The sequence below is a fragment of the Mercenaria mercenaria genome, unplaced genomic scaffold (assembly GCF_021730395.1).
Source record: "Mercenaria mercenaria strain notata unplaced genomic scaffold, MADL_Memer_1 contig_3414, whole genome shotgun sequence".
NCBI lineage: Eukaryota > Metazoa > Mollusca > Bivalvia > Venerida > Veneridae > Mercenaria > Mercenaria mercenaria.
The window spans coordinates 4,719-18,813 of NW_026461549.1; the positions used below are offsets into that span (position 1 = coordinate 4,719).

The 14,095-nt window shown below is 32.8% G+C and overlaps 1 protein-coding gene across 4 annotated transcripts in view; it reads right to left on the reverse strand.

Moving 5' to 3' along the window:
* Positions 1-468: 468 nt before the first annotated feature.
* Positions 469-14,095, reverse strand: part of LOC123534501 (uncharacterized) — a 30,051-nt gene continuing 16,424 nt past the window's right edge. For 2 of the 4 annotated variants that reach the window (XR_008369230.1, XR_008369232.1), the window contains 3 exons: positions 7,202-7,319; positions 1,121-1,220; positions 469-585 (listed from right to left, as the gene is read on the reverse strand). Coding sequence is in view for 1 of the 4 variants with exons in the window: in XM_053534146.1 (XP_053390121.1) it covers positions 13,126-13,495; positions 13,671-13,729 (429 nt within the window). In the remaining 3 variants the exon portion in view is untranslated. Of the gene's footprint in view, positions 586-1,120; positions 1,221-7,201; positions 7,320-7,646; positions 7,797-12,237; positions 13,496-13,670; positions 13,732-14,095 lie in introns of those variants that run through there. The other 2 variants (XR_008369231.1, XM_053534146.1) reach the window with 2 other exon arrangements.

Here is a 14,095-nt window from a genome sequence, read left to right on the forward strand (position 1 = left end):
TCATGAATATTTCAAAATTTTGCCTATTTAATTTAGGAAAAACCAGAGAAAAATCCTGCAAAGCAGACATTAATATCATTCAACAAAGTATGAACTGATACAGGGCCCTCAATCGACTGTTTTTACCGCCGAATTTCGGCTGCTTCCCCCACTGAAATAGTATTATTTTTTCCCCCTTACAAGGTTAAAAATTCCCCCCTGAATGTCCTGGCCATGCTGAAAAAAAATTTGATCAAAATTGGACAAGAAATAGCCAATTTATAGATAATTATCTGTATGTATATCACCAAATATTGCTTTAAAATTGTTTTTACCATAAGCTTAATATAAATATTAATGAAAAATTCTTAAGATATAGGTTGTCTGATAATTCCCCCGTTTGGCAAAATCAAAACGAAATTCCCCCGCCTGAGGGCTGCGGACCCCTTCCCCCAAATTTGAGTGAGGGCCCTGTGGTACCTATTAAATCACCTATTAAATCTATAGCAAGCTGTATGTCCCTCCTCCAAATCCTCACTTTACTGACTGTATTAACAAACTAGTCTCCTTCGTAAACTATCAATACCAGCTACGATAGCCAGTCAACTGAAATGATTAATTGTCAGGTTACAATTTAAGCTTGAAATAACATAACTGCAACCAATCAAATGTCAACACAAAAACATGACAATGTAAAAGATACTTCTAAAACTATAGTCTATATTACGAAGTACAGCAAGCACAGAAGGTGATTAATACCTAAACACCACTTTGCTAATTTTTACTAATTGTCTAGTTCCGATTTTATCTTATTAGTCAAGTATTTCAAGTTATAAATCCATTTTGATTACAATCAGGGGAGGTAATCAGATATAAAATAACTCTGGAACCTACGATTGGATCTGATTTGTCATGGAATCCAAGATTTAATTTTGTTGAAGATATTTTGGAAGTTTGTATCAAATAAAACCATAAATGAAGTCTTTTTATGGCTGCAAAAGCCAAAATAGCTAATTGTCTGGTTCCGATTTTGTCTTATTAATCAAGTATTTCAAGTTAAGGTTTGTAGGACATGTAGAGATGAAGATGGGAAAAGCTTTAATAATTATGTAAAATCATGATTATACTTCAAAACTCTCACCTATTAAATCTATAGCAAGCTGTATGTCCCAATTCCTCACTTTGCTAGATTGTATTATCACCTTTGTAAACTATCAATACCAACTAGGATAGCCAGTCAACTGAAATGGTTAATTGTCAGGTAACAAATTAAGCTTAACATAACTGTAACAGATACTTCTAAAATTATATAGTCTATATTATGAACTAGGGCTATCACAGGAGATGATTAATACCCAAACTCCCCTTTGATACAGGGAATGTCAGCACTCTACATGATGCCTTGATTAGGTAAACAATTGATGTTAATTAAATGAAAATCCTTTCAGCAGTAGACACATAACAAGAGCTCTTCGAACACGAAATGCCCCCCTTGATGCATTTAGTAATTGCACAAGGAACAGAAATTATATGCTCACTGTAAACAAAAGTTCTACCATTCTGGTTTAATCTGACACAAAACTATGCATGTGGTCCAAATTTAAAGCCTGTACCTTCAAAAACGTGAAAGTAGGTCACTAGGTCAATGTCCAGGTCAAAAAATTTTTCGGTGCACAAAACTATGCATGTGGTCCAAATTTGAAGGCTGTAGCTACAGAAATGTGAAAGTAGGTCACTAGGTGAAGGTCAAGGTCAACTCATGTCAAGGTTCATCTTGCAACTCAAAACCATAAATGTGGTCAAAATTTAAACATGGTTCATAAAGGACTTGGCAAAAAAAAATTCAAGGACTTTTCAAGGGCTTTTCAAGGACTTTTATCGATTTCAAGGACTATTTTAATCGCTTTAAATCTTAAATTACAAAAACATTTAGGCTCTTCATAAGGCATTATGATAGAAGAAAAGTTACAGAACAGTTTTATTTTCCATAAGCTACAATAGCCTATCTTAACCTTTATGAGATCTTCAATGGGATTACCTTTTATGAGCTATATGTGCCTGTATACATACTTAGTACATGTTTCTTATAAGTCTTTCAAGCTCTCAAGACTAGTTTTCAATTTGTCCTCAAGGGACTTCACTTCTTGTTTTCGCGTGTGATTTCAACGCACTTTCTCCCATAGTTCCGACATTGATCAATGAGTTTATCACATACACTTATGCTTGTCTGACTTAAACTCCTTTAACCACGATGAATAATCATCCTGTGTAAGCCATTTATTGGCGAAACTACTAATAAACTTTGATAATGTGGCAGTTGACCTAAATCCAATTGACTCTGTTTATTTTCCAATACAGGTAAATCCAATATTTGCTTTACAATAGAGCTATGACGGATTATCTTTGAACACCCCTGGACTTATTGGACTCAACTGCCACATTATCAAAGTTTATTAGTACATTTATTTTTTGGGCCACTCATTGTTGTTGTTGATAAGTCACGCTACAATGACCTTGCGCATAATATTTTAACGTTGTGAAAATCGCTATTCCATATCTAACTTCCCTACCGAAACGGTGTTCAACTAGCGTTCCCTCCGTGGGTGTGCATGTATTTTTATTTTACACCGTTTTTTCGCTCGTTCTGACTTATTTATTTTTTGTATTTTTCCCCTACAATACGATTGCACCCCCGTTTTTAGCAAAATTTAAGGACTTTTCTACCTTTTTTTCAAAATTCAAGTACTTTTTCAGGGGATTTTTTGGAAGAAAAAAATTAAGGACTTTTCAAGGACTTAGGATCAAATTCAAGGACTTTCAAGGACCTGTGCGAACCATGTTAAATGTTGTAGGTTATTGACAAGAAGACTTTAAAAACTTTTCCCTATATAAGTCTATATGAACCATGTGACCCCCAGGGCGGGGCCATATTTGACCCTAGGGGGATAATTTGAACAAACTTGGTAGAGATGCTACATTACAAATATCAAAGCCCTAGTCTTCGTGGTTTGAACAAGAAGATTTTCAAAGTTTATCCCTATATAAGTCTATGTAAACCATGTGACCCCCGGGGCGGGGCCATATTTGACCCTAGGGGGATAATTTGAACAATCTTAGTAGAAGCCCACTAGATGATGTCACAAACAAATATCAAAGCCCTAGGCCCTGTGGTTTTGGACAAGAGGTTTTTCAAAGTTTTTCCCTATATAAGTCTATATAAACCATGTGACCCCCTGGGCGGGGCCATATTAGATCCCTGGGCAATAATTTGAATCATCTTGGTAGAGGACTACTAGATGATGCTTCACACTAAATATCAAAGCCCTAGGCTCTGTGGTTTTAGACAAGAAGATCAGAAACCGTTTTAACTGTTCCTGGCCAATGTGACCTTGACCTCTGATGTAATGACCTCAAAATCAATAGGGGTCATCTGCTGATCATGACCAACCTAATTATCAATTTTCCTGACACTAGGCCCAAGCGTTCTCGAGTTATTGCCCAGAAACCATTTTACTGTTCCTGGTCAATGTTACCTTGACCTTTGATATACTGACCTCAAAATCAATAGGGGTCATCTGCTGGTCATGACCAACCTCCCTATCAACTTTCGTGACCCTAGGCCTATGCGTTCTTGAGTTATCATCCGGAAACCATTTAACTGATCAGGGTCACTGTGACCTTGACCTTTAACATATTGACCTCAAAATCAATAGGGGTCATCTGCTGGTCACGATCAACCTCCCTATCAACTTTCATGATCCTAGGCCAAGCGTTCTTGAGTTATCATCCGGAAACCGTTTTACTATTCAGGATCACTGTGACCTTGACCTTTGACATACAGACCTCAAAATCAATAGGGGTCATCTGCTGGTGATGACCAACCTCCCTATCAACTTTCATGATCCTAGGCCCAAGCATTCTTGAGTTATCATCCGGAAACGGATTGGTCTACAGTCCGACCGACCGACCGACATCTGCAAAACAATATACCCCACTTCTTCGAAGGGGGGCATAATAAAGCTATTTGACTGTTGACCTCCAAGTGCAACTTTAACATTGTACCTTTAAAGGGACCGTGTCTTGCATCGTGCACATACTGATGAAGTTAACAACTGATACTAGTTTTCTAAAAAAAAGTTATGAAGCAGACATAATATAAAGCTATTAAAGTGACCTAGGTTGTGCTTGCACTTCAATGTATTATGATGGTGAACATATAAGTGTAGATAAAATTGTTTCCACGATATGCTTCTGGAAAGGAATCACACACTGACTGATGGACAGACGGACTTGCCAGTCTGTAATGCTAGTCAGGACTCAGTTTCATTTCTTGTTAAAACTTCAGTAGTGTATGCATGCTGTACAAGATTTTTTATGTTTACTGATGTAACAGGGCAACTTCATCAACACCCAGTTTTTGCTTTCAGCTTTGGAGAATGAATAAACATTTTTAATATCATCTGAAGTTTGATTTTGTTGCAACAACAAAACAAGATTCAACAATAAAAGTTTGTCACATTGAGGTTTATAAATTGATTCTGACTGGCATTTTACCTACAGCATAAAGGCAATGATCTCCAGATTTTGGCTAAGACTGATCTTTCTTTAAATTTGAAGTTTGGTCATATTATGAACATAAGAGTAATTGAGTTTTTGTTTCAAAACTATCTTAAAAATACCAAATTAAGAAGGTTTCGAACCCTGGCTGCCGCAGCAATAACAAAATTTCCACTTTTCATTACCAATACCACCATGGAGGATTATATATTTAACAACAGTTACTGTTAAATATAGGTATTTCTAATCAAGGCAGTTTACCTCGAGTAAAATGTTACAATGCGCTTTTCCTTGTAAAAAAATAGTAAAAAAAAAACCTGATTATCATGTGTTTCCATAACATATGTTTACTTGTTTCAAAGCATTCTTAATACTGGTCAATTAGTCAATACTGACTGTTAAGATATTTTGCAGAGTTTGCAAACAATTAAATAATGACTGTTTAAGAGCATTTGGGGCTTGATTAAGGTGGATTTAGTTAAAGCAACCTAATCAATACTCCCAAATTGGTCAGAAGTGGTCGATTGGTCAATACTGGTTGATACTGGTCAGTGAACCTTTTCTGTTAGATTAGATTACAAAGATATATTATTTTACTACAAAATGTCACAGTCACAACAAGTGGAAACACTGCATATTTAAATGAACAGAATTTGTAGGAAGTATTTCGTAACCTGTAGCAGTAAGTGTTCAATTCATAAGTGATAAATCTAATTATTTTTAATGGTATCATTGGTGTGGTCTGTGTTTTGATAGCAATTGTCACATTGCCTAATTGACACCATTTCTTACAATGTACAATAGATATGTTGCTAGCCTGTTTATCTAGTCACTTATTAGCTGGCATAAAGTCAGTGGTAAATTGAAAATGTCATGATCAATAAACCAACTGTATTATTCTAAATGCTTGAACATCGTAACTTTATTTTAAAAAATAAGTAAAGCAATCAAAGTATTCAATTGACCAGTATTTACAATCTACATGTACTGATGAAGAATACTGCGTAGGACAAAAATTTGAATTGACCAGTATTTCCATTTCAATGAGTGTAATTTACAGTAATAAAATCTTTAATTAATTTAAGATAAAAGCTAAGTACTGTAAGAAGATAAAGGTATTGAAAAAACTAGTATTGACCAGTCTAAGTATATTGTCCAAAATGCAGCCTGACCAGGACTTATTGCCAAGGACCAAAATTGAATCGACCATACTTTTTAATGAGCAAAATTTTATATTATTCAAATTGCTTTTTTATTTTTATATTACTATTACAGCCTGCTTTATTCTGTGAGTGTACATTATGTAAAAATGTTGAATGACCATAGTACTGAATCGACCAGTATTGACCGGTTTTAACCAGAATTGACCGCCGACCCGGTCAATATGAGTATTGACCGGCTTTTTACCAACATTGTTCTTAAAAAATACAACATGAATTTCCTGATACCTTAATGTTATTTCTTCTCTTTTTTGTTGCCATGCAATCTGAAGGCCATAGCCTTTAAACCAAATCAGATGCTGACATTTTCTTTTATTTGGAGTGAAAGTGCTGGACTAAGTAAAGGGTCTCATGAAGGAAATTAATGTTATTGATCAATAAAAAAATCAGAAGTTGTCTGGGAAAATTTTTGCAAATTAATGAAAAATGGGTTGAAAATGCCAACAGTTTGACCTAATTTATGAGTACAAATTGTTCCTCAGGTTGCAAATTTGTATAAGTAACACCCATCTTGCAAATCAATATCGTTAATAGTTTTTAAATTATGCTCTGAACATGAAATATGATGGCAGATTTCACCTTGCTGTGACCTTGACCTTTGACCTACCACCCTGGTTCATGCACATCGTCCCATCACCACCTACCTACATCCCAAGTTTGAATCTTGAGTGGTTAATAAGTAAAGTTAAGCTCCAGTCAGGAAATAAAACACACACATTTGATCTTTGAGCTCAAATTCTGACCTTGACCTTTGACGTACAAACACGGTTCATGTGTTCTGCACATCCTCTCATCGCCACTTACCTACATGCCAAGTTTTAAGTCAACATCTTTTATGATTGTTTAGTTAGGCTCCAGACACGAAATATGATGGACAGTTTTGACCTTTTAGCTCCCTTGTGTCATATCTGGGGGATGATGAGGAATCACCATTTTAAGTTTGAAGCAAATCTATGAAGTAATTACAGAGATAAAGAGAAAGTGCATCAAACGTTTAACCAAGGTAAGGATGCAGAAAGATACCAACAACGATGCCAGGTCGAGTAGGAAAGCTCTCCATATACTTCGTACAACAAAGCTAAAAATTATGCTGCTATTTCAGGTTACAACTGACACCGTAACTTTCTCTCATTGGACAGTGTGTGTCAACCTTTCTTTTATTAAAGAACATACTAATGATGTGCACATTGTGAAAATGGCATTTTTGGCAAAATGGCACAAAACTGTCTTGTCCTACAGCAAGTTCCACTCGCCCAGGTCGTATTTACAAATGAGTAGATCTGTCAATCCCTGATAAACCTACAAACCTTTCTGAATTGTGTTCATTATACCATATATGACAAATTAGCTTGTTAGTTGAATGATTTTGCAAAGTATTTTAAACATCCATGCATCATCTACAGACCACAGGAAATCATCCTAATGAAATTTAACCAATGTTTTACCCGATTTAGGAATTGCGAGACCTCAGTTGCTTGACCTGCTCAATCTCTGTCAGTTGTTCAATCTGTTTTCAACTGCCAAATTTTCTTCTTCCAAACACTGACTACTAAGACACTTTAACTGAAAAAAATTAAGTATATTTTAATAATAATTCAAATAAACTTGGGGTTAAATTTTGTAAAATTGGTTAAGAATTTAATAATCATTCATATTATAACATCTGCAACTAGGATAATCGGCCTGGCATTTTTTTTTTGTAACCTTTACATGTATTAATAAATGTTAATAATTACAATTTAATTGATTCTCACATTACTTATATGTTGGCAATGTTACAGAGATAATTTTGACTGATCACACTCTATGACAGTAACTTAACAATTCTAAAAGAATTAGTGGTTACATTAATTTTATAATTACTGATTAATTTATGTTTGTTTATGTTACCCTATCACACGGGGCCGATATTCGGCCCCATTCCCAATGCCAGATTTGCTCTATTTTTTCCAATCTGGAGCAAAAAATTCCCAATCCAATGAAAAATTTCCCAACTGAAATCAGTTACTTTCTGTTCTTCAATTCTTGCACAATTAGTTTTGTTTGGGTATGACTTATTACCGAATATGAGTCATATTCGCGAATATGAGATTAAATACCGAATATGAGATATATTTTTTTTATTTGTGAACTTAATTATTTTTTGTTAATATCAAACAATAAAGCATATTAATAAGATATTTCAGGCGAAATTTGGGTGGATTTGAAGCATTTTTAAGGTATTTAATTACAATAATGGGCGATATCGGTCAGTTAATTCCCCTGATTAAACAGGTGCGCGTATAGGTGGCGCTACATGCGAATAGGTCCTAGAAAATTTTGTTTACATAATTTACATTATATAGTCGCTGTCACTTCAGACTATATTAGTAGATTTGGAAAATATCCGATTATGTTATCAAAATTCAGCTGTTTATCCCTTGAGCAATTGAGGAAAGAGTTTTATTTATATTTATTGATACTCTGTGAGGCTAGCTGTAAGGACTGTTTTAAAGTGCATTTTCTGTGTGTCAGTTTATATATGGACTGTATGATTGTTATGTTTGTTAATTGTGACAATAAATGCTTTTATTTAGCTTTAAAGTATTTTTCAATATTGAAATGCCTCCTTGGAAAGTCATTTTATCATTGTACAAGTATTCAGACTATATTCTTAGAATAAGGATCAGTATACTAGACAGTATATATTCCTAAAGTTACAAATTAATCGGAAAGATCTGCATACACAGTTTAATGCAATGAGATCTTGAATAATATAGAAATTATAATAATAATTACTGTAAAATGTTAGAATATAATTATACTCTTGTGATAAGATGTCCCTTCAATTTTCCATCAGCCCAATTAATTTATTATAGGTGTTTTCTCATGTATTTCATGAAAATATCATCCATGAGGCATAAATGATCTCTATTGACAAGTTGACATACCACGTGTTAATTTAATTTTATGATGCTGCCTCTTTAATTTTCAGTCAATTCAGTTCACAGCAACTTGCCCACATAAAGTGAAAATATAAATCTCTACATTTAATAAAAACACCCGCAGGATTTATAATACACATACCACAAATCTGTGAAGCTTTAAAAATAAAAACAAATGTGAGACATATTAGACATTATTTCAAATTGCAATGTATTAAGAAAACTTATTATACACATTACATTAACATCTGACCTATATTTAACACCTAAGTGGGAGCAGGAAGTGTTAAGTCTGCTTCAAGGACATATTCTTAAACCCCCTAGAGTTAACAGGACACATGGCATGTACATTTTTATGATAACAATCAGTATGCAGCCAATGGATAGGCAATTTTATGCAAACTAAATGTTTCCAGAGAAACCATTGTCTATTTGAAACAAAGCTTCCATTCAGGGGTAAAATTTAGCAATATTTTTCAACTAGCTACTATAGCTAGCCCCACTTTGCTTATAAATTTTACGGAAATGTGACTCGCTTAAATTAAAGCTACAATAATAATTTCAGTTATATATTACAAGCCAGCATTTTGAAATGATGCAAATTTTACCAGGCTTTAAATTTTATGTTAAAAACAGAAGAAACAGCTATCCAAATAGATTATATTGATAAATTGCACGATTAGATTTTTTTTAAATACTTTAATTACTTTTTTATTCAGCTGTCAAATGCATGAAAGGTTAAGAAAAAGAGTTTAACTATGATAAAAGCCGAGAGTATACGCATGATAGGACCTATTCGCCCGTAGCGACACCTATCAAATCATGTGGGAAGATAACTCAGCGAATGCTGCCATTCATCCGAGCGCTTAGAATCTCATATTCGTGTATGCGGATAATGACCGAATATGAGATGTAAATATTTTTATTATGATCTAAATGAATTATTTTTTATACAAAACTTTTATGTATATTATCATTATATTTCAGGCGAAATTTGGGTTGATTTGAAGCACTAAAATGTATTAATATGAAATAATTCATTCAAGCTGTATCAGTGTCATAATTTCTTGAGTCGTGGTAAAGACCGAATATGAGATTTACTGTTTAAATCTATGAATTAAATGTATTGTTTTTCATATTAAACTGTAATATATATTATCATGATATTTCAGGCGAAATTTGGGTTCATTTGAAGAACGGATAAGGTACTTAATTGAAATAATTCACTCCAGCAGTGAGAATCTCATATTCATGTATGCGCAACAAAGACCGATTATGAGATGTATTTATGAATTATTTTTTTTAAACCAAACTGTAATATATATCATCATTATATATCAGGCGAAATTTGGGTTGATTTGAAGCACTAATAATGTATTTATTTTAAATCATTCACTCAAGCTGTATTGATCAATGTCATATTCGTGTATGTGCGGTAAAGACCGAATATAAGATGTAAAAATATCATCTATGAATAAAATGAATTATTATTTATCATCACACTGTAATATGTATTATCATAATATTTAAGGCAAATTTTGGATTGAATTAAAACACTCAGATATCTAAATGAATTCACTTCAGCAGTCAGAATCTCATATTCGCGTGTGCGCGGAATAGACCGAAGACCGAGATGTAATATTTCTTAATCGTCAATTCATTAAAGCATTTTTATAAGCTATTTATATGAAATAATTCACCAAAGTTGTATCAATGATACATTATCAGTTATATATATATATAGCTCAAATATCGTATACGAGCATTATCATATTATTATCTTCAATTGCGAAAAAAATTCTTTAATGACACGCATTGAAAACATTTAATAACTTAAACTTTGATATGTCATGGTCAGTTATCGTATATATGAGTCAGTTACTGTGTTCAAGAAAAAAACAAAACATTTAAATAAATGGAATAATAAACAAACACCGATCTTTTTGTGCTATTAAACATCATATGTGAAAATAGGGGGAAAAGATTCTTTCATGGTGCGCTTTGAAGACATTAAATAATTTTATCATTTTTCTGTGTATATAGCTTAACGATATGAAAAAAAAAAAAAAAAAACAGCAACCATGTAAATAAAGTAAAAGATAAACAAATGTCGCGCTTTTTTTGCTATAAGTGGATTTTTGTTAGTTCTTGCCAAAAAAAACCCTGTTAATCTGATAATCAGTGATAAATTGGTGTTAATTATCCCTTTAAGACAATGATATAACATAATTAATCAGAACATCCAATAATAACTGAACTAACCAGATTAAACTCCGCTGTTCGAATTGCGCTAATTGTTTCCAACTGTGTCAACTGAGCACGGGCACACGTCCCAATTATGTGGCCCCAATAAACACGATTTATTCGGTATCCTCGCAAATAATACAAATGTCATCGTTTTTGTACTTCTTATTCGCTCATTCGAGTGATATTTTTACAATTATTTTTCAACTTGGATAACTTTCTTCTGAGTGGAAAAAAGAATTTGAAGAAATATTTCGTCAGTTCTGTTTCCCGCCAAAATGTGTGCCATAAAATGTTGTGATATATTATGAATGTCTACAATATTTCACAAAACAATAGCAGACATTTAAGTCAATACGCAACGTATATATGTCACCGTTAATACGTAATCATATTTAAATACGCGTCATCTTTAATATGATCTAATGTTTTTGCGGCTTTCGTGAATAAATTAGAAACCAGAGAAGAACAAACTTACACAAAGTATATAAATTAAATGCAAAATAAATAAAAACGCCATAATACTGCGCGGTACTTATATAGACTTGTACATATGAAGTGATATATATTCCCTGACATGATACTTGTATTCCGTTTTTTGATAAGTTGTGTTCAATGGGGAATCGTTTTATTTTAAATGTTATAATGACATTGCTCATTATTTTCTGCGTATATACATAGATAATTGTTTTGTCAGTCACTGAAAAGTGGAAGAAGATATATTGATTAAAAGAAGAAAAATTCAACAGATCAACCCCCGCAATGCGTATACGAATGTAAAACTGGTTTCAAACAGAGTTACGTGCGCACATGCCACCCTTCACAAGTTATCAGATCTATACATTTCTTTAAAACAAGAGCCGTTACCACACATGATGTATCAATCACATGTTAAATGGCGATAATTAGATGTCTGCAAAGATTGATCTAAAAGGATTTCGAAGGAAAAACAGCATGCGACTGCATGAGGTATTATCAATTATCTCGAGCTCGTTCCACTTGTCATAACTCCTTGGTATATATATACTTTAAATCTCAATTATAATCCCTCTTCCATTTCTGGAAACTACATGCTAGATATATATCCTTTATAGTGTGCCTTCTTTAGTATTCATTGAATTATCCAAGTATCTATAATGGCAAAATATCCTTGTTATGTGTGTTCGGATAATTGCGAAGACTTCTGCATCTACTGTGAGGTAAGTCTTTATTTTAACCCAGTTTATCGGTTTAAACAGTATTTATTAAATGGAATTACAAATATAATATTTCCTTATTTTGGGATTGAGAAGAATACGAATACGAATACGAATAATTTATTCAAGCATAAAACATTCATTACAATGTTTATAGCCTATACAAAAATATGTACAGTGTAAACATAGATCTACCAAAATGGTACAAGCATGTTTTAAAATTATGTATTGCTTTATAGTAGAAGTCATTTTTATCTGTTGCAATCTCTTTGATATGAACAAAGAACTAAAAATACATTTATTTTTATAGCTCTTTGATATGAATGACATTGTAGGAAACACTGTATTAATGTATTTACCTATGTTGTATATTGATGTACAGTAAGGAATAACTGATCTAAGACGGGTTTTCGGGATAAATAGAAAATGGAAATTTGAGCTTAAGTAATTAAATAAAAAATACGAACTGTATTTTTTTGATATGCGAATTGCATTGGAACAATTTCCTCAGTGCTAAAATTAATTGAAATTAATCGATTAGCAGAAAAAATCCTCACTTCTTGAACGACACTTATTAAAATGATCATATTATCGTATTTCGTAATTAACTCCCTTTCTTTTAGCATATAATATTAATCTAATATTACCCTTTGATAATATCGTGAAATATTTAAATTGCAGATTGAAAACCATTATTACATTATCAATAAAAAATTATTTAAGGCATATGTTGATAAGATAAATAATTTCATACTATTATATTATCAATTAATATTTAGATATAAAGATAGATTTTCATTCCACTTCTCTTAATTTGATGTGGTATAGCTTAAGTGAAACGCATAAACTTACTAAGCATTTCCATGTTTCGAAGGTTTAGGCGACGACGCCCAGGATATTTACAGGAGGCAGTTAAATTACAGATAATTTATTAATAATACTTTATTACGAAAAAATCTGATATGGCATTATACAATCATGCGTCGGTTTTCATTAACATTATCTTTATAAAGTCCGTTTAAATGCCCTCAATATTTCGTGCTTAAATATGTTCATTCCTCCTTCTTGAAATCCAGGGTGCACTAAGTCCGAATCATAATGTCTTGGAAACATTAGCCTCTTTCCAACTTGCACAAAGTCATTTCTGAGGTATTTTTTCAGTTTTTTGTTGATATATCTTCTACAAACAGTGAATATTTTATGGTTCAGCCCTGTCCAGTGAGGAAATTTCCCCCTCTCCACTATGCTGGCAACGAATACACGTTCGACGCCAGAATTGTACAACTTCCCAACAATGTCGATTATATCCAGGTAGATCGTCTGGGCATCACATTCAGCAGTAATATCGTTTCCTCCTAAGTTTATGAACACATATCTGGAAATATAAAAACGAAACAACATTATATCACAAATATTACAGACGAGATTTTAAATTCAATAATATATTTGTACAAATTAAAGCTATTACTTATAACTATACGCATTTGCATACACATGCATGTAAACATTTCTATTTATATATATATATAAAATTATGAGTGATTACTTACCTTGGTCTGTAGCTTAATAAGCGATCAAACATCTCGTTAAATTTTCTTCTTGTTGACATGCCTGAAACACCAAAGAATTTATGAGGTTTTCTGAAATCTAGTCTGCCACCTGTATAGTTTTCAAGTCGGGAAATGTAGCTATCACCAAATATAGCATATCGGTCCATGATGGATTGTATAATGTTAGTTGACATGTTTTGATGCTTTTATACAGTGCATATAATGTGACGCTGTTTACTCAATTAACACGTCAGCTGGTATAATTATAGATAAGCGTTTATTAATGCTTATTATTTGTATCGCATTTTACGTTTATGCCAATTAGTGAATGGCTGCAAACAAAAAATCGCTAACCCAATCTTTATGTAGAGATTTCTTTGGTATTGACAATTCATTAAATGATTTAACCATTAGGTAAATAAACG